Source organism: Coloeus monedula, assembly GCF_965178545.1.
Source record: "Coloeus monedula genome assembly, chromosome: 21".
Classification (NCBI taxonomy): Eukaryota; Metazoa; Chordata; class Aves; order Passeriformes; family Corvidae; genus Coloeus; species Coloeus monedula.
In genome coordinates, this window is record NC_138801.1 from 3,535,040 (window position 1) to 3,555,889 (window position 20,850).

Sequence of the window (20,850 nt, forward strand, 5' to 3'; positions counted from 1 at the left end):
TGGGGTTGCTGAACACTTTGCATTAGGAGACCCCTGTTCAGTTCCTTGTGGCTCTGCCAAGTCTCACATTGCAGCCAACATTTTGTTGTTATTGTTGCAGGAGTTTGTCTTAAACTAAAATATAAATGCTTTTAAAACCTGAGCCTTCAGATTATGATTTAGCTGAAAAGGAGTCTTTAGAGTGCATGGAGTCCATTTTTCCAAGTACTCACAATGAATACTCAGCCCATTTCTCCCTGCCCCCTCCCTTGGAAAGCTTCAGCTGCCAACTTTTCCCAGCCCCCATGCCTAGAGCTGTAGCAGTTTTCATTTAGGGGCTCTTTGGTCATGCTCATGATTTGGTGTCTGTGTATGTTATGGCATTTAGGAATTCCTACTCTGGTTATCCATGTGGATCAGGCACATCCTGGAGCAGAACAGTTCAGTCAGAAGAACTGCCCTGGTTCTCTTCAGCTCTTGAATGCTTTGATACACGTGTGGTCTTGTAGATTGCCCTTGAAAATGGGCTTAGAGTAGAACAATGGTAAAAAGTGCTCAAAATCCAGTCCTTTCCCCCTACTCCCTGGTATCTGGTGTGCAGGCCGCTTGTGGGCAGGGCAGAGTTCAGGTGGTGTTTCAAAAGGATTTCCTCTCTGTGTGGCAATCAGATTGGTGAGCACCAGCTTATGAAATGTGGTGGTTCTCAAGAATTCCTAGAATTTACTTTTTTCTTACTGCTTACCTGTTTTGTGCTCCTGCAGAGACCGTGTGGAGGGTGGGGAGGTGACTTTGGGCTACCTGATGGTCAAGTCAAAAGGGTCAGCTTGCAGGAGGGAAGCCCAAGTCTCGTACACTGTGACCTAGAGTGGGATTTGGGTGTTGATGCAGATACATCAAATGCTGCCTTAGCAAACGTATCCAAGAGTGGTTGTGAGCGAGTTTCTGGTTCCTGAATTTGCAACAAGCCTTGAAGTTGAGTGCCAAAAAGCAATTTTTTGGGAGGGTTTGGTTGAGGCACGTGCACAACTTTGGTTCCATCCTGAGGCAGCTGCAAGCATGGATAAGTGGAATTCTTTCAAGCCTGTATAACCTCTCTGATTATATCATACCTCTGGAGAAATTTCAGTCCCATTGGTCGTGTTTTTCTGAAGCTAATCTTCTGGAAATAAGGTCTTTTAGTAAAATTGCTTTCACCTTATGGTTATAATAAACTGACTTATTAATTGGCATCAGCATGTGGCTGTCTGAACCAGCAGCGTGGCAGCCTCTGCTGGCACACATGTCCACAGAGAAATCCCCTCATTCTGCTTTATTCCACATTGGCACTCAAATGTTCCCCTCATTTATTTTCCAATAGTTCTATTTTTTTTTTCCTGCAGCAATTCAATCATTCTTTGGCTTATAACAATTTTTTCTTTTAACTTCTGTTTGCAGCTGTGGATTTGCTTCAGGGCAAATCAGGGCTGTGTGGGTCTGTTACTTGGAAGTGTTTGTAACAGTGCTGATGTTTGTTGATGCTTTTATGGTGGTGTGCTGGTAAAATTCACATTGTTTCTATTGTGTACATTAGATTAATTTCTGTTGTTTTCAGCAGTTGACAATGTTATGAAATGCACCAACCAGTGCAAACTACATCGGGCTGTGGGTTTTCTTGATGGACTTTTTTTGGCTGCTCACTACTCCAGCGTGCATCGGCGGCGGGCTATTTTTATTGCAGCTCGTATTAGTTGTTGCGTAATAAATGCGAGAGCGCATTACCCAATGCAAACCGCGATTTAAAAAAAACACACACACACAAAAAAAGGGGGCGAGAGCAGTTGTGATTTCCAGCTCGGCCTCCCGCAGCACGCGTGTCCCCGCGTGGCTCCCACGCGCGTTTCCAGCCGCACTTTTCAGGCTCTGGTCGTACCTTGGGAGCCGCGGAGGCGCGACGCGGACGGAAGGGGGAAGCCGGGATTTTCCCCGGCCATGTCTGCCCGGGGGACACCCGCCAGCCGCCACCTCCGCGCGGCTCCTTGCAGCTGCTCCCCCGCCCCGAGCCCCGCCAGGCGTTTCCCCCGCCGGGGACACCGCGTTGGGCGGCCCCGCCGCCCGCTGACCGGGGCATCACCCCTGCCGTTCCCGTCCCCTGCCCGCCGCTCCGGGGAGGGCGCGGGGGACCGGGGGGGACCCGCCGGCTTCTGGGACTTGTAGTGCGGGCTGCGGCCGCCGCTTCTCCCCCGGCTCGGCCCGGGACTACGCTGCCCACATGGCCTTGCGCCCCGGCGCATGAGCGCTCGGGCGCTGTAGCGCATCTATTATACTGCCTTGCCGAGGATAAAAAGAAGAGCAACTGGAGGGACTATAAGGCAAACGTTGCTGGAGCTGCCGGGGCAAAGTAATCTATTTAATCTTTCCCTTTATTTGTTAGATGCTTGGGCGTGCATTGCTAGCACTGGGCCATGGTTTCTGGAGGGAGGGGGGCCGGGGAAGAAGGGGGAGGAAAGCAAAACCCACTTGGGAAAGGCCAATGCTGATTTTTTTTATTTTTTTTTCCCCTCCTCTCTTCTTCTGCTCCTTCTTGTTGCGAGAGCCCCGCGTCGCTCCCCGCGGCCCCGCAGCCTTTGTGCGCCGCCACAATTGTAACAAAGCGCGGCGGGGCTGGCTGCAGCCTGGCCATTGATTTCCTCCCGGCCCCGCCGCTCCTGCCCACCCTTTTCTTCTTCTTCTTCTTCTGCCGCTTCTTCTCCATCTTCTGCTCCCCCCTCCCCTTCTCGCCGAGCGCCCGAAGACGCCCCGGCCGGGCGCAGCCGCGGCCCCGCCGAGCCCCGCGCCCCAACGCAGGACGGGCTTGCTTTCTTTCTCTTCTTTTTTTTTTTTTTTTTTTTTTTTTTTTTTTTGTTTTTCTTCTGCTTCCCCCTCTCTCGCTCGCTTTCCCTCGCTCTCTCTGCCCGCCATCTTTTGAAGGGGAAAATTAGGGGCGAGGAAAAGGAGGGCTGCAGGCGCTCTTGAAAACAAGGAAAAAAGAAAGAAAAAAAGAGGGAGGCAAGAGGGAAAAAAAAAAAAAATTTAAAAAAATAGCGCGGAGGAAGCGGGGGGACTAGGCAGCCTCCAGCCCCCGGTGCCGGCGGTGCGCGGGTCCCCGGCTCCGCGTTTGTCGCGGCCGCGCTCGGGTGCGGGGCGCGGAGCGGAGCCCGGCGGCGGCCCCAGCCCTGGGCCAGCGCCCGCCTGCTCCGGCCATTTCCCCGGCCCCGCCGCTGGCTTGGGAGCTGGAAAAAGGTCTGAGCAGGCAGCGGATGATGGGCTGGAAAGTGCGCGTTTCGCGTGTTGTCCGTGTCCGCATGCATTTATTTGTGTATGTGTGTGTGTATCCAGCTGCTCCGCTCGTGTAAATATCCGGTGTTTACCAAACTTTTGCAAATAAATGGAAACCCAAGGGTTCGCTGCCTAAACTTGATATGCTTTCTAGGTGTAAAAAGAAACGCAGATCCGCAGATATATATGTAGAAGTGTCACGCTATAAATAATGCTACCGATAATAAAAGTAAAACTTCAAAACTCAGCCGTCCTTCTCCTCCGTTTATACTTCTTGTTTGGGTTTGGCACCTCCCTGGGCGCTGGGGATAGAGCATTATTTGTAGCCTGCTTGGTTTCACTTTCAAACAAAGCTGTAGTGTTCGGGTCGCGGGTCTGTGTGCGTCTTTACATGGTTGGGTCTTGCAGGGTGTTAATTCAGAGCGTGTTTTCCTCCGGAATTGACTTTTGACAACGTGGAGAATGCATTCTGTAAGGTTCGGGATAAATATTCTGTGACAGTCCCAGAGCATGGATGTTCCTTTCTGTTGATTTCGTCAGGAGTACAAAGTTACTAAAATAAACTTGTTTGGATGAGCAAATATGATGGCTTCACTAATATTTCAAGCTTTTACATGTAAGTTTTGGGCTTTCTGTTTTGTTTTGGTTTTTTTTACATTTTAAGTTCCCTGACACTGGCAAATAATAGCAGGTTAGGAGTTGGCATAATTAGCAAAGCACACCTGCTGGTCCTTGCTGGGAATAGAGAAGCATGTTTTTAATATGCTTGTTAATATTTTTAACGTGTACAGTGTATGTGAGTGTGCTGGGGGGAGTCAAATAAAACTGGAAGTTTAGTTTTAAAGCTGAAACTGATGTCTTTAGTTCACACAGTGCTAAGCCAAGGTATTAGAGGGGACTTGGTGACTACCATATGTGCTGCAGGATCTGGGTGACAAGTGCAGAATAAATATGCATCGATCAAAACAAACAAGAAGTCCCCAAAGCAGTTTGGTTGCTTTACAAGTAAAAAAAGCCATGATCTGTATTGCTTACAATTCCCCAACTGCTTGAATGTTCTGTGAATGCAGGTCCTGCCTCCTGATCTGCAGATCACAGCACTGGCAGACTGCTGGCTGGCTCACTTTTTTGGGACTGAAGTTTGGGGACTTTTTTAATAATACCCTGGGAGGCTCCTGCTGAAACAGAGTAACTCCAGACCTCAAAGCCTTCCTTTTTGGAAAGAATAAATGCTAAGTTTGTGTATTTCTTTCTCTTTAGTCTGCACTGGATAAAAATACTCACTCATGCTTATTTAGTGTTTTGAGACAATGTTTAATAAAGGATTTGGGCAAGGGGTAACAGTCTTATACAGTGTTCCGTGTAAGCTTGATTGCAATATTGTCTCTTCAGTGCTGGGACAGTAGCTATTCCAGTGAAAGACTTTTCAGTTGTAGTGACCTGTGCATGCAGAGTTTAAATTGAGAAAGAATGCACGTGCAATGCGAAGTGTCTGAGGGTTGTTTTCAAAACTGTCTCTGGAGTGTTAGGTCTGTTATCTTCAAATAAAAGCTAAGCTTCTGGAAATAAAACTGGTGTCATTTAAACACCAAAGTGCTTACAAAAACTTTAGTTCTTGTCGTTTAAAAATTATTTAGAGGAAAAGCATGTTGAAGTCTGATGTTCCGGCTCAGCAAGCGTGCTGGGCAGCCTTGTCCTTGCACTATCTGTCTTTAAAGAAGGCTGATTTTGTTATTAGTCAGTGTCTGCAAATGCAAGTGTTTCTGTGGGCTTGGTAGCTGGTTGTTTCTTTGCTCTGCTGGGTTCAATGATTTAAATCACAGTTCTTAATAACCTTGCAAAAGGCCTCTTCGCCAAGTTAAGTACTGTGTGTTTAAAACTCATCTCTTAAAACGGAGTGAGTCTAATGGGGGTTTTGGTATCCTCAAACCTCACTTGCAGGCCAGGGGTCCAGCCTGCCTGACCTGAGGGTCTCTCCCTGTGAGGCTGAAGGCAGTGCACACATACAGAGCAGTTTCCCCTGGGGAAGGCTGGGGCTTCCCAGAGTTTTCCCAGGAATGTCTTTTACTTGGTGCAAGTTCTGAACGATGCTGTTTAATGTTTACCTTTTCCTTCGAGGGGAGGCACTTGTGCAGTGGGGTGTGGGTTTCCATCCAAGCCCTGCTGCACTCCTAGAATCTCACTCCTCCTCCCGGGAGTAATCTGGGAGCCTGATCGCTCTTGTTGACAGCACAAACAACTCGGGAGTCAAATCCCTCTCCTCGGCAGCAGCTGAGTGATGTACTGAGGTCTCATATTTCAAAGGCTTAATTACTTTTACAAAATATATTACTGTGTCTCCTTTGGTAAGCTATCAGGTGCTTTCAGCACAGGCAGAACTACACTTTGCTAAATAAATGAACAAAGAGTGTTTTGCATCTCAGCGTTGTTGATTGTTTCTCTTTAATCCTGGTTGCTCCTTCTTTGCTAATTTGCAAAATTCATTAATCCACAGTGGGTTTCCCAATCATCACCATGAGCCATATGTTTTGTTTTGTTGGATGTGGTGTTGGTTTTTTTTGGGTTTGTTTTGTTTCATTTCAATTTGCTACATTATTCTTCCGTAATAGCCCAGAACACCGTTGTGAGCAGCAGAGTTCTGGGAGCTGGGAGGGAGGCATTGTATGCTGTGCTACTCAGTGAGCTGTCAGGACATTTTGGAAGGATCTGTGCATCTCGAGCTTTTCTATTCCATGCAATCTTACTGTGACATCGGGGTTATTTTATCAGTCGTTAGTGCTTGTTGGAGGTGAACAACTTTGTGTGGGGCAGCCTAACTCCTTAACCCACTTGTTGCTAAAGCCAGTGTTGGAAGGGTGTAAATTCTTCTGGAGAGCAGTGCAGAAATTCTCTGTAATGTGCTGTGTTTGCTAGTAGTCCTTTTCCCATTCTTGATAAGATACTGACTGAAGAAACTACTCACCTCTGTTTTGGATTCCTTATGTACCTTTTCAGGCCTTGGTCTCTTTTCAGCAGAAGTTGTCATATTTGGAAGTAGTTCAGCAGCATGGATAACCTGGTCAGAGGAGGTCTTTTTTCTTCTTTCCTGGGAGCAGGGCTCTCTCCTCTCTACCACCAAAGACAATCTGAGGTGAAATTTCTGTGCTTGAGGGACCAATCTGGAACAAATTTCCCAGTCTGCGCTGATCCCATTTACTGTCAGACTCTGAGATTTAGACTCAGGTGTGTTTGACACCGGTCTGCTTTGGGAATGATCCTGTTTGCTCCTGTCTTTCCTTTAAAGAGAGAGAGGCAGGGACAGGAAAGGATTGCTGCTCCACTCTAGAAGTTTACACTTTGAGAACTTTCCTGACACAGCTGCACTGCCATCCATGCAGAGCATGCACTGACACAGATGTACAGGCAGAGATGTTCTTTATTGTGGCTGACTCTCCTGTTATAACCAAACCCTACTTGTATTGAAGAAAATGTACATTTTTCCTTCTGGTATTTTGTCTTTTCAACTGCTCAGCTTATCCTTGTGTAACATCACAGAGGGTGCCTCTTTGGAGATCTCCCTTTCTCAGAACCCATCGATATGGCCATGCTGAGATAAATCTGTTTTCTAAAACTCTCCTGGTCCATTGGTTTGGCTATAAGCAAGTGCATAGTTTGCAGTCCAGAGCTTTTTGCTGGGAGGGGCTGTAGGATGTAGCTGCCTTTTTGCTTACCAAGGCTGGTTTAGGAACCGCGTTGTGCTGTGAGCTGTGGGGGAAAGTGATAATCTGAGCACGTGTGTGTGTAAGAATTGTCTGCATTTAGTGGAGAATGCTGTTCCTTCCTGGAGAGCATTGCTTTTTGCTGTTCCTTCCTGGAAAGCATTGCTTTTTGCTGTTCCTTCCTGGAGAGCATTGCTTTTTGCAGCTTTTCTGTTGCTGCTACAGTTCTCTTCAGGGTCTGTGACATAATGTTGAAGTGCAGCTCTTCAGTGAAGAAAAAGGGAATTTTCCTCCCACTTTTCCCTGGAGCAAGCGCTTGCCTGAGTGGGAGTGTTATGGATCAGCCAGTGTGCTGAAAGTGTGTTCCTTTCCTGGGCTGGAACAAGCCACATGGGAATCAGTTGGGATACTTGTGTCCACCCTGTCGTGGTCATATTTCCTTTGACTTGAACTTCATCCATATGCAGGAGCTCTGAGCAGCTTAGGGCTTGTGTGCTCTAAGCCGTGGGTGCTCTCAGCAGGAGCTGTGCTGGGGAGGCTGAGCTCCTCCTGTCAGGAGCCTGTCCATCTGCCCTCAGCACTGCTCCCTGGGTGTCTGAGGCAGTAGGGAGCACCTTCCCCCCTTCTCCTGAATCAGCAGCCTCCCTTCCCTGCATAGGGAGGGCTGATAGATTTTAAGATCCAAATTTTTCCCCTTTCTCGAAGACTTAATTCGGGGATTTAATTCAAACGCACAAACTTGGAGAGTGGAAACTGCTTTGATGCTGTCTGAGAGAGCAACAGCAGCTTAACTATCACAGTTTGTTCACACCTCAGCTGACCTGGAACTTCCTTGCAAAGCTGAGCAAGTTTATGGATCTACCCAACCTTAGCAAAATCACTTTTCATCGGAAGTAGTAGACCCCATAGAGCCTTTTGTACTTGTGTGGCTGTGTATGCTTTCAGTTAACACACGGAGTTGTTCTGGGACAATGTGCTTGTTCAAACACAGGGCACTTCAATTGGTTTGGAAACAGATAAAGCCGAGCTGCTGGGAGCATGCACAGGGGATGAGTGGTGGTCTTAAATGGGAGGGTGACTGGTGTTACAAGTGACTGCTCTGCCTGCAAAGCTGCAATAATTCCCGTGGTGCGTGGGGGCTCTTACTCTGCCCCATTAGCAGGTCTAATGTTACTGTGGCTCAGCTAACAAGCAGTATATTTATGTCATGGTAATTCAATCCCTTTCATTTCATCCTTCAGCCCCTTAAACTGACTTGATTGTCATGTATCGATTTTGGGTGGACTTTGCATGGGAAAGGTGCAGTGCTGAATTTGTAAACCCAGAGCATGATTTAAACCAGTGGCAGCTCATCCATTTTTACTACCCTTGTAATGCTTTTTGTCCTGAAATTAATCAGTTTTCAAAATAGTAACTTTAGTAATTTAAATACATAAAAACAAATCTAAAAGTTAAGTAGGAGAAAGCGTTGGAGCACAAGAACTGTGCCAAGGTAGGTTGCTGATGAAGATATTTTCTCTAATGAATCACTTTGGTTCTGCTCTGTACAGTGAAATGCTTCAAACAAGTTAACAGACGGATCTGGGTCTGTTTATTAGAAGTCTGTCAATGTTTGCATGGAGCTGCCCCTAAGGAGAACATCTGTAGCACTTGTAAATCATATTAATAATGCTGATATATGGCCTTGCAGAACTGGTGGTGTAAGGGAGAATTGCAGTGTAGGTTATTAGCTACACAGAGCAGGAATCAACCCTTTAAATAGGGAATACAGAGGAATTAAGTGCTATTTGCAAGGGCTCTGTATTTTATACTTTGCTCAGAGTACTTTCTGTACTTAGTTTCATTAAGAGGAGGTAATCTTCCTGTTCATGTAGCCTCTTAAACTCAGCTGGAAGTGGAATTTGACTGTATCTAAACCCCCCTCCCTAACAGGTGTTAGGACTTTTTGGGTGTTGTGGTTTATCTTTTAGAAATATGTTTAAAGAGCGCTGCAGTGTGGGCAGAGGGATAAAGCAGATGGCAGTTTTAGCTTTGCACTTTCTTCCAATGACAAGGAGTGTTGTGCTTAGTAAAGAAGTTGTTTCCAGAAACCCTGGTGTTGGTATTTGAACGTCCTGTAAATACAGGTTCCTTTGTGCTCTTGCTTCTTTTTTTTTTTTCTTTTTTTAAAATTTGGGGCCCCTGTAATACTGAGAAGGAGTTAGTCTATAAATGTGTGGGAAAAGGCTAATGACTTCCATTGCAGATGGCAGTGGAAATACCGATATCCCCATTTTCCAAGTGGGGCATAACAAGCCTGCAGCCTGGGGTGTGAGAACTGTCAGCAGGCTGGTTTGTAGTGGGGGTTTTTGTAATTCTGTGCAGGTACAGCAGACACTCGGAGATGCTCTGCCCAGCAGGGAAGTAGTTTGAGCTCTTGTGGTTTTTTCTTTCCTTTTTTTAGCCTTTTCTTCAAAAAGCTTTGTGTCCAATAATCTCTCTTTTTGGAAATCAAAGTGCAGAGAAAGAAACAATCGTGACAAAACCTGTTGTGGAAAGGCTCTGTGCCATTTATTCACTGTATGCTGAATCAAACAGAGCGAGTTTGAGGGTTTTTCTTATGCTGTAAAAGTACACAGAGCACTGTATGCTGATTAAAAAGGGGAAGGGCTGACTTTTTCAGGACACAAATGTTTAACTGTGCAGATCACATCCTTTAAAAAGCAGAAAACGAGGGTGTAGATGTACAATAATCCCATTAGGAGTTCTGGACCCTGTGTGGGTGTTGCCACGTTCTGCATTACTGGGTGTACCTAAATGCTGTTGCTGTGCACGTATTGGCTGAAACTTGGGTCAGGGCCAGAGTGTGGGGGGGTTTTTGTTCTTATTTCAGTTAGCTTGGTTGTTTTTTAATAATTTAACTGAAATACAGTGTGTTGACCTGAAATTGGCAAAAGTGTTTGCTGGAGTCACAGGATGAATTGTCAGGAGTGTCACTTGTTGGACAAATCATGCTTTGGAGAAGGAATAGGAGAAACATGGGAAATCGGGAGACAGAGCCTCAAAGGAGATGGGTTATGGTGCTTTAGGCTGTAGTTCAGAAAAGCAGACTGGGTGTGATCCAGCATTTAACAGCAGCCTGTGGTAATCACATTTTCAAACTGCACAAAATAGGGAGCTCATTCTCTTCATCCCTCCTTTCTTTTCCTGACTTTGTTTCTGTTTTGCTTTCTCCCAGAGGGTGTCGGTTAGCAGCCTGTTTCCTCTTGCAGTTTATCTGCTCAGTAGTGTTTATATCTGTTTCTATCCACCAATTTTGTTTCCTGAAGGAATACAAGCAGAACCAGCCCCAGGCTGACTTCTGCTGAAGCCACTGGGTATCAGGTTAAGACTATTCAGCATTATCATCCAGTACTAAAATGATTAACAGCCTCAGCCTGCTGCTTGTCACTGGGGTGGAGTGTCCGGGATGGACCTGTTGCTCCTGCACTTTTAGCTGGGTGGTTTCTTCTCAACAGCTCTCAGCAAGTGAGATTTTCTGCTTTTGCTCCATGTGCTGTGGCAGCTCCATTGTGTGATGGCTGGGCAAGCAGGAATTCAGAGATTCCCTGCCCCTGAGATCTGTTACAAGCAAGTTCAGGCTGAAGGAACATCAGCTTGTCACACAGTTTGTCTCCCACTTTCAGAGCAGTTGGTGATGCTGACATGAAGGATGCTTAGAAAGGGTGACAGTGGTTCAAACCAAAGCAAAGAAATGGATTTGTAGTTCTGGTTGTTCTTGGAGTATGGATTTGAATGCAAAAACAGGGGTGAGTAGAGGTGGAGCAGTAGATTTTGTCCTTCTGTGAAGCTTAAAGCAGTAGTAATTCCAGAAACACAGAGAGGTGGAATAACAAAGAAGGCATCCAGCAGACAGCATTTGTGCCAGTTCTGAATTTGCAGAATTGCCCAGCCTACAGAAGTTGTGACTGAGTCTGTGGAGTCTTTTGCCATGTCCATCAGCAAGGCTTGAATTTGGGATCACCAAACTTTTTTTCCCCTCCTTGGCCAACTTTCATGTAAACATGGAGATTCCTCTTCTTGATTAGGTTGCGATTTCTTTTTGTGCCGTTTTAGGACACGTGATGGAAGAGAACAGGATCTCCATGCTCCTGCACCCCTTGCCCTTGTGCAGTGGGATTTCTCTGGCTAGGATGCCATTCTGCAGCATTGCTGCAGGGAGGGGATGCTTCTCCAGGGCTGGGTGGCACTGACCTCCCCCAGCTCTCACAGCTGTTGCAACTGAGACAGTGTCAGCACCCACATGTCTGATCAGTCTGACAAGAATCTCCAGCCCCAGATATGCAGCACTGAACCTCCATTGTCATTTTACCTCTCTATAACAGGCAGCTGGAAAAGGAATTGACTCAGAGAAACCACAAAGTGTGGCGAGCTTGAGTTTGTTCCTCTCTGTGCTTAAATCTTCCTTAGAAAGAGGTTTATCTTGATTGACCAATTAGTTGTACCTTGCAGGTGATAAGTCTGCAAAACCCTCTGTGGTGAGGTGCTGAGCCACAGAGACCTTGCAGCTTACTGAGAGGGGAAAGTTGCTGAGCACTTTGCAGGATCAGGCTTGAAGTGGTTCCTCAATCCCAGAGGACTGGGCTGCTGGCTGTGTTGTGGTTTGTTCTGTACTTCCAGAGTGCCCTCAGCCAAGTTCCTGCCTCCCCGAGCTCTCCTGCCCCCCCATCCTGCTCCTGACATGTTGAGAGTGTGGATGGTATGTGGCCATGTGCCAGCACCTTCCCAGCACTTCCTTTTTGCCTGATGTCCCAGGCTGCAGGGCTGCTGCTGCACGTGGGCTTTTGGGGGACTGCAGCCACCCCTACAAATGGTAGAAGTTGCCAAATAAGTCTGCAGGGCACTGGATAAGAGAGGAAATCTGCTCTGAAGCAGGATCTTTTCCGTGTAACTTTTGGGTGTCTGGTTTCTCCCTGGCTCTGCCCCCCATTAGGTGTTGTGGGTTCAGCCCTGTGGGTCACACAAGGTAATTCCATTGCATCTCCACCTTGCCCCTCTGGGGAAAAATGGCATGAGCAGAGTCTGCCCAGACATGTGGTTATCCCAAACACTTCACTTGCTATGCCAAATCTTTCTTATGTAAAAGCCCAACAATTTTTTTTCTATTGCCATAAAGGTGTAATTTGTGTATCTTGTGAGAGGCACAACCACGAGCGTTTTCCTGTAAAGCACCTACTCATTCCCATCCTGTTGATTTGGATGTGCAAGCCACCAGCTGCTCCAAGTACTCTGGAACCTGTTCATAGATCTTATTTATTACAGCTAAGCATTTGTTAACTTTTTCATGATAGGCCACCCAGTTAATTTGCTGAAGTACCTCCTGGCTGATTTTTTGCAAGTGCAGTTCAGCTTATCTCAGTCCAGACCTTACTGCGGAGTCAGGTCTCAAAGCTGGATAAATTCCTTCAGTCAGGAATCCAACACAGAGCAAGCTCTGTACCCACTCACTTCTCCTTCCTCCTGTAGCCTTTTTAACAAAACTCTGTAACTCAGGAGCTTGTACAAAACCAATGTAGTCTGAGTTGAAATTTGCTGCCTCCATGTTTCCAGGGGACCACGAAAAGCAGGCCTGGAAGAGATGTCCAGAGGTCATTCTGTCCTCCCCAATGCAAAGAAAGGTCAACCGTGCCTAATTCATTACTGAGATTCTTAAAACTGTTTTTAAAACCAAATTCAAAGCTATGAAAATGAACTTGGTTTAGTGAGAAACATCACTCCCTGCACTTGAAACTGCAGCCTTTAGAAAGCAGTCAAGCCCCATTTGATTTCTGTGTGACATGCAGCTAAATTCCTGCTCAGACTTGATCAGAAGGTGCTTCCTGTGGCATTGGTGACTTGGAGGAGAGAAATACTCTGGCTTCTGATTATCAGAAAGTCCATCACTTTATTTGAGGTGCCTAAGTGTTCATAAGTCTCCAGTGCTTTTATTAAAGTGACTTTCGGGTACTTCTGGGTTTGAAGTCAGCTTGTCAGAGATCATACAGCAGCGTGATTTGCAGGGAGCACTGAGTAGGCATCAAAACTGGAGACCCTTGAAATTACCAGTTACTCCTGGCTGATTCCTACCTACTGGTTAGGAACCCACAGGCTCCTTACTAAGGAAACACCTGCTCTTATAATAGCCAAGGAGAGACCAAGGGTGGGAAAGTCATCTGCATAATCTGATGAGCATTAAACCAACCAAGTCAAAAGCCAAGGAACTGACTTAATCTGCTGTGATCTTTTCCCCTCCCTCATGCAGAGGTGAGCTCAGGACACAGTTGCATCTCCCAGTCTCAGGATGTTATTAGGGCGGTGCTCAAAATAATATGCATGAAAAGCAAATCTCTGATGTGTGGAATTAATGATTTGGGAGACAGCAAGGATGGCTGAATGGACTTTCAGAGTGCTGCAGTGTGCCATAGGGGCACCACAAGCCAAATTCCCAGCTCCTGCAGTGAAGCCAAGTGTAAATGCCTCATCCTGGTGTCTTGAGGGGGTGGCAGATTGTGTGTAGTGTGTCTGTCTGTCAGGCCAGGGCTGGCTGATAAAGCAACTCGTCTGCCTCAAGTCTTGCTCTCAAATTGCACATCCCTTGAGTTTAAAGACAGCATCCCTGCTGACATGTTAGTAGGTACTGAGAGCTGCCTGAAGTTGTTTCTGTGTGGGGCTGGGAAGGGAAAGGGAGGAAAAGGAGGCATCCACCAGGTTTATTTCCTTCTGAGGAGACTAGAGGAGTGCTGGTGTAGCCCTTACTTTCCACAGCCATAGAATGAAATGGGTACAACTCTCATTAATAACCTTATCTGACTTGGAGGTTGTATGGAGGTTTAGTAGTGCTAAACCTCTCCTGCAGAGAGAGTCTGAGCAAGACAACCAAGGTTGGGCTGCTCCTCTGACCAAAATTCCAACTGTTGGGAAAAAACAGACTCAGAATCTGCTTTGGAGGCTGCAAGGAGCCGATGTGGGGAAGCAATGCTTGGAGCAGCAGCTTGGAGGACACTGCTCTGACTGCCCAGCTGTCAAATTTTGGGTCCAGCTGCTGACTGGGTGGCTCCGGGCAAGTCACCTCACCGTGGTGTAAAGTGTGAGTTGAGAGCAGCAGCCCTTGGAGGAAGGAACAGGACTTTGTGTGTGCAGAGGGTGAAGTACCAAGGGACCTTGGTCTGTGCCCAGCTTCTGTGTGCTACTGTAATGTAAATAATAACATGCAGATAACAACGAGGTCAAGGAACATCTCTCAGACATGATAATTTTCCCTGATGGGAAGATTTATGTGGCTGTTTCTGGCTGGGCTGGAATTGTGCCAGATTTTGATCAGTGTCCAAGTAACCACGCAGAAATACTCTACGGGGGGGGGGGGGGGGGGGGGGGAGGGGAACCAAGGAGTTGTTGGACTGCCAGGCTGACATAAAGCTTGCTGTAACTTTGCAATCAAAACAAACACCATCGGGTCCTGCACGGGAGCAAAGCATCCGTTAAATGCTGGGCACTGCCAAAGGAAGTGGCAGAGCCGTTGGCTGGAGCAGCAGGAGTGCTGGCACCTTGCACGCTTCATGGGGCTTCAGAGCTGCTTTTAAAATAGTCCCCACCACTGCAGACAGTAAAATGTTATCCTGCTAGTGCAGGGAATTATTTACATGTTTTCTCCGTGCCAACTGTCTCTCCACTGACTGACCCCATGCGAGAGACTCAATGGAAGAAAAGTTTTTAAAAAAAGAATTCATCCAATCTAGCTGGATTTTTCGATGCCTGGTTTGCCACACTGAGGATGCAACTTAGCACAAAAGGGCTTAAACTCCAGAGAAGCAAGGTTTCTTTGAGGTTTTGGGTTTTGCTTTTAATTACTATCTCAGACTAAATAAGAACGAGAAGTGTTCGCTCTTCATGTATAACAGCACTTAAGGGTGTATTTTAAATTTGCAATATCAAAACTACTTGTGCAGACAGAGAAATCAAGAACAGCTCCTGCTACTTGAACATTACAGGCCTGAGGAACAGGATAAGTGGTGATTTAAAAATTAAAATTTAAGAAGTTACTACTGCAGGGCTAAGTCTCACCTTAGCCCCTCACTGGAAGGTGCACATGATGTCTGGTTTTGGTAGTCTTTGCTTCAGGCTAGTACAGTACCTTGAACAGTGATGTCCTGGGTCACTGTCCCTAATAGTTGAAATATTTATTGATACCAGTGCAGTTTTGGTAGGTGCTGGAGAGCTTAGACAAGAGCTGTGTAGTTCAGTTCTGCCTGTAGTTATGGGACAATTTGTAGAAGCTTGCTTGTTTTTTGTCTGTGGATCTACTAAGTGTCCTCTTGGATGATTTGTCTGGCAATTTGGGATGTCAGATGGTCAGGGCCCTCACTTGCCTCAATAAATGATGTCTCACATGGAATAGATTTCTCAGGCATTAATTTATCTTTGATTCAAAGTCATTGCCTTTTGGACATTTTCAAAGCATTTTCACCCTCATCTTCCAGATTCCTCATAATCCTGCTTTTTACATTCTTAAAAATGATACCATTTTGAATCTTTAAAGGTAAAGGAATGGCTGTAGAAACAAATTTTTAGTTGTAAAGATTACAAAGTGATCCAGTATCAAAGCAGCTTCCCCAGCAAAGGGTGAGGAAGCTGCTGGACCAAGGGTTAAAGGTGCAGTGAGGCACAGGCACATGAAAGCTTTATTTATGGCAGGACAGTACTTCCAGTGCTGCCAGACAGTCCAGGTAGCTATTTCTGTCTTCTGCAGGATCCAGCAGTTCAAGGCCAGTGCTGCTGGGAGGTTTGTAGCCACTTTTGGGTGTAAAAACCAGTGAGGTGGAGCATGGAAATTAAAGAGGAGCAAGGAACTGACCAAGTTGGCTGTCATGGTTCTGCCCTCCTTCTTTTGGTAATGTTCTTAATTAAAATCCTTTCTGAGTTGTGTCACTGATGACTGTTCCATCATTTATGTAGACTGTACAAGCCTTGTTTAAGCTCAAGGATCAGAATGGCCTTGTGGAGAGGCAGTGCCTGTCCCAGAGAGTTTTCTCTGCTGGGTGTGGACAGAAAAGAGCTCCCACTATCTCCATGGCACAGATGAGGAGCTGTGGGGTGAAGATTCTGAAAGCCTTGGCTAAGGTCAGGGAGAAAGTCTGAGAGAGGTAGGAGCTATGGATCTGTGGTTTGTTGAATTACAGTTCTGGGATTTAATACAAATTAATTAAAAATCCTTATCAAATTGGAGTTTGAGAGGTAAGACATCAGAAAATTCAAATGAAAAGAGAATCATATTTAGCCTCAGGTTATTTAAAGGGAAGACTTAAGTTATACTGCATAGTTTCAAACTTGTGACCCAAATGCTCACTAGCAGTAGGAATTGTTCTCTGTGGGTGTTTTATTTCCCCTCAATCCTTGCACTGGATTCAGTTTGTTAATCAAGAAGACAACGAACAAAATGCTTCAGTGGTGGTCACCGGGGGCCTGCAGCCAGCATTGCATACTCTGGGATGATGGATGTTGCTCAGAAACCTGAATCCATGCAGGGAGCTCCCCAGAAGGAGACTGAGTGAAACTTCCTAATTATCTTTTTGTTGTTGTTTTTAATTCTTTGTCTATTTATCCCCCTTGATCTGAAGATTGAATTTTGCAATATTTCTGCTGCTGCTTTGACTTGATGGAACACCAGGAGAAAATGCTTCCCCAGTGTCTTCCAAATCTGAAATCCCAAGTAACATTCTAGTTTCAAAATCCCTTGTCCAGAGGATGCCAGCGGCTCTTTTGTCTGCTTGGTGATCACCCTGCCTGTCACCAGCAGCATGATCAGATGAGAGACCATCCTTTTTGAACTAAGCTGGGCTCCTGAGTTATCAAAGAACAGGGACCAGAAGCCTGGTTCTGGATCTATACTTAAATCCGTGGCACAAGAGAGTCCTGCAGTCATTTTTCTACATCCTTGGAGTATAGTGGGTGTTGTGAACAAATGGTGGCACCATCATAACTGGACTTGCACAAATAATCACAGGTATTCACACAGGGGTCTGGGTTAGGTTTTTTACAGTTCCCTCCCTCTCCGCTGCAGATCTGTTTGTTTGTGCATAGCTATTTTGGTAAAATTTCCCCAAGTTAGGTATGTGTTTACTTTTTGCCTTCATCTAATCAGCAGCTCACAGGGTAAGTTGATGTTCTATATTTAGTCCAGATATTCAGTAGAGATGATTAGGGCTGTATCAAAGCAGAGGTTTTTGAGTTTTTCCTAGGATGTCTCCCTGCTTTTTCCTTCCTGTGTTGCTGCAGCTTCTGTCCTTGCTCGTGTTTCTCTGTTCAACCAAGAAGCATATGTCAGAGTATTTGTATGGCTTTCTAAACGTATTTGAAATAATTTGCCTCTAGAAAGTGATTGTGGTCTGTTTGCCGTGAGAAGAGTAGCTGCAGTCCTGATGTGAGTTGAAATATCCAATGTTTATGGAAGATGACATAGCAAAGCTGTTTACCATATGCTACACAAGGCACAGTGATACTGGGCTATTTTTACCTCTGCAGTTTGCAGGGGAAAACCAGAATACAATAATGCAATTTATGTATTCTCCTCTGTTTCAAATGTGCCTTTGAAAGAGAACATGACAGCACTCTCTGAACCAGGTCATGGGTATAACACCAGTTATTATTTGAGCCTGGATCTCAAAACTGTGGTACAAAACTGGGCTCAAAACCACTCAGGTGCATGCAGTAAGAGGCAGAATAAGACATTTATGAGATTCAAAGCGCAGATCACTTCAAGTTAGGCTGTTTGTGGTGACACCTTTCACTCACAGCAGTTCACAGCATCTTCCTCTGCCCCTTCTTGCATTTCCCTGGATCGAGATCCTCTGGCAGCTGTCGTCTGCTCTTCGTTATGGGATTTCAGACTACCCATTGCACCAGAGCAGAGCCTTGTGAGCTGACTCAGTGCCAGGCAGCATGGGTCTCGAGACAATGCAGTTCAGTTTACACGGAGCTGGAAGCTATGGATTTAGCAGCTTGCATCAGTGCATTCATGGAAGTCTGCATTACATCTTAACTGTATTCCCTGACCATATTCTTAGGTTGCCCTGAGTGTTTTCTTGACATGAAGATGCTGTCTGAGCCAGCTAAGGCAAGAACTAGTCCCATGAAGTTTGCCGTCTCTCTGCAGGCTTTGAATTTGGGAATTGCTGTTCCACTGTCTCTCAGGTCTTGAACTGTGCCCATCAAGATAAACTGTGTTACAGGCATGCAGCCCATGGGGTAAAGAGCCTGAGTTTAAGTACTGTCCACAGAAGAAGTGTCTCAATCTGCCTGCTTCAAAAATCCATATTTACACCCTATTCTCTCTCTCTCTCTCTCTCTCTCCCTCTCTCTCTCTCTCCAGTTTGCTCTAGGTTGTATGGTTGCACCCTGGAAATGGGATGTCAGTCCCATTCAGGGAGCATAAAGGAAGAGAGAACACCTCCCCGTTGCTGCTGCAGTGACAGCGAGTGAGAGCCCGAGCAGGAAGATGTCGACGGTCACGTCAGCGATCCAGGCTCCTCAGGGCCCTGTGAATCCGCCGCCTCCGGAGGTGACTAATCCCAATAAACCTGGCCGGAAGACCAACCAACTGCAATATATGCAAAATGTTGTGGTGAAGACCTTGTGGAAGCATCAGTTTGCTTGGCCTTTCTACCAGCCTGTTGATGCAATTAAACTGAATTTGCCGGTACGTACCTGTCACCTTCTCAGTGGTGCCTTCCTAGGAAGCTTTGTGGTTTTGGGATCAGTTTTTGGGATTGCTTAGAGTGGAAATATCGGTGCCTGGGATGGTGTGGGGCTCAGGCAGTGGCTTCATGTGCAGTAAGAGAAGCTTTAGTTCTCTAATCCAGAACAAGAAAATGACACTGCACAGCCCTGCAGCATCCCCAGACTAATCACAGCCTCTGCAGGTGCTCCAGACCAGCCCAGGGAGAAACTGGGTTAACAGGTGGAAACCTTTTAAAGGCCTAAATGCTCTTAAAATAAGAGACTGAAACTTTGAGCACAGTTTTAGCCAGCTCTGGTAAACTTCTGTAAGTGCCAGAGGCAGCTTTTTAAAAAGGGAGGCAGAAATGCTGATTCCCAGCATGAAGGTTGTGTGCTTTGGAGTCAGGTTCATAATAATGGTAAGACTAAAAAGATACAAATTAGAAAACAAATTAATATATATTTTTACATTTACAATTGCCACAAAATTTTGGTGGTGTTTTTAGGAGGGGGGATGAGGAGAAAGCAGGGATTAGAGGGAGATGTGACTCAGGAGATGTAACATCTTTCCTTTTTTCCAACAGGATTATCACAAAATAATAAAAAACCCCATGGACATGGGGACGATCAAGAAGCGCCTGGAACACAACTATTACTGGAGTGCCAGTGAATGTATGCAGGATTTCAACACCATGTTTACAAACTGTTACATTTATAACAAGGTAAAAAAGACCAGAAAAGGCTTTAGAAAAGACCCACCTACCCCTGTTACTGTGCAGGTTTTGAACAGGGTCGGCTCCGGGCCCTCCTTGCAAGGATTTGAAATGCCACTAATTGCAGCCATGTTACTTGAAATGCACAAAGCTGTCTTTGTGCTGCCTCTTTCTTCCCCCAGACTAGTTAAAATGGCAAATATGCCTTTTAATTATAGGTAGATTTCTGTTCTGAGGTTATGCAGCAAGTTTTTACTCCTTTTATTTTCAGTTAGGAGTTCTCTGGGATGAGCTGTACTTTATGCGGCGCTCTGCAGGTGTTTGGAGGTGCTTTGGTGCTGTGTGTTACTGTCTGGCACTAAATAGTATCTGTTAGCAGCAGAAAGGAGTTCAGGAATCATAACTCTGTTCTTTGACTCTGTGTCCATAAATATGTTCATACTTACACACATTTAGATTGCTTATTATTATTATTATTACTACTATTAGTATTTTGGGTTTGGCTTGTTTGCTGTTTTGTTAGGTTGTTTGTCATCACTGACCCTGACTGGAGAACAGCTGAAATAAACTAATTAATTACTTTGAGCCACAGAATGTGTGTTTAGACTCTTCCCTTAGACCTGCTGGCAAGCAGGGAAGGACAGCTCATCCGTTCCAGTTTGCTGCTTCCACACTGCTGCACAGGATGCTGGTTTATCAGGCTCCTACCGAAGTCCTGATAATTCTCTGGATGCAGCACACTTAGGAGCTGTAATAATTGCATGCTAGAGCAGGAGAGTGGCAAGCAGGGAGGGAGAAGAGCTAATCTGTTTATTGTCAGAGTTTGAATATCATAATTTATTTGAAGGGCATCAGTGTTTTCTAAGCCTGATCTTCAACCTCGCTGCTTCAGATACATGAGTGATACAACAAAGGCTCATATTCTTCTTTGTGCAGCCCACAGATGACATTGTTCTCATGGCCCAAGCCCTGGAGAAGATATTTCTGCAGAAGGTTGCCCAGATGCCTCAGGAGGAGGTGGAATTGCTACCCCCAGTTCCTAAAGGCAAAGGTCGCAAACCCTCAGCGGGCACACAGAGCGCAGGTACGGACCCCATCCAGGGACAGGGAATGTTGGGAGCTGTTCCCGAGGCCTGACCCACCTTCCAAGCTGCTGGACTTTTCACATGGTGAAGAGGCTAGGAAGGGAGAGCGTGGTCTCACAGTTAAAGCCGTGAGGAGGAAGGTGTGAGATGCCTGGGTGATGTTCACTCAGGGTTTCAGGGCTCGTCTGGCTCAAGGCCACTCTGCATTTGCCACACAGATCTTCCCGTCTGTGCCTTGCCCATCCATGCAGCACTTCAGTGAGGGAGGGCAGTGCTGTTGCTTCTCTATGCAAAGAAGAAACCAAGGCAAGAAAAGACAAGGTAGTCAGAAATGCCAGTTTGCTGCCAGTG

At 46.0% G+C, this 20,850-nt stretch overlaps 1 protein-coding gene across 1 annotated transcript in view; it reads left to right on the forward strand.

Moving 5' to 3' along the window:
• The first annotated feature begins 2,296 nt into the window (after positions 1-2,296).
• BRD3 (bromodomain containing 3) overlaps positions 2,297-20,850 on the forward strand; it is a 35,574-nt gene continuing 17,020 nt past the window's right edge. Inside the window, exons 1-4 of the mRNA XM_082295244.1 lie at positions 2,297-2,356; positions 18,355-18,681; positions 19,286-19,423; positions 20,351-20,498. Coding sequence (XP_082151370.1) covers positions 18,481-18,681; positions 19,286-19,423; positions 20,351-20,498 — 487 coding nt within the window. The 5' untranslated portion in view covers positions 2,297-2,356; positions 18,355-18,480. The remainder of the gene's footprint in view (positions 2,357-18,354; positions 18,682-19,285; positions 19,424-20,350; positions 20,499-20,850) is intronic.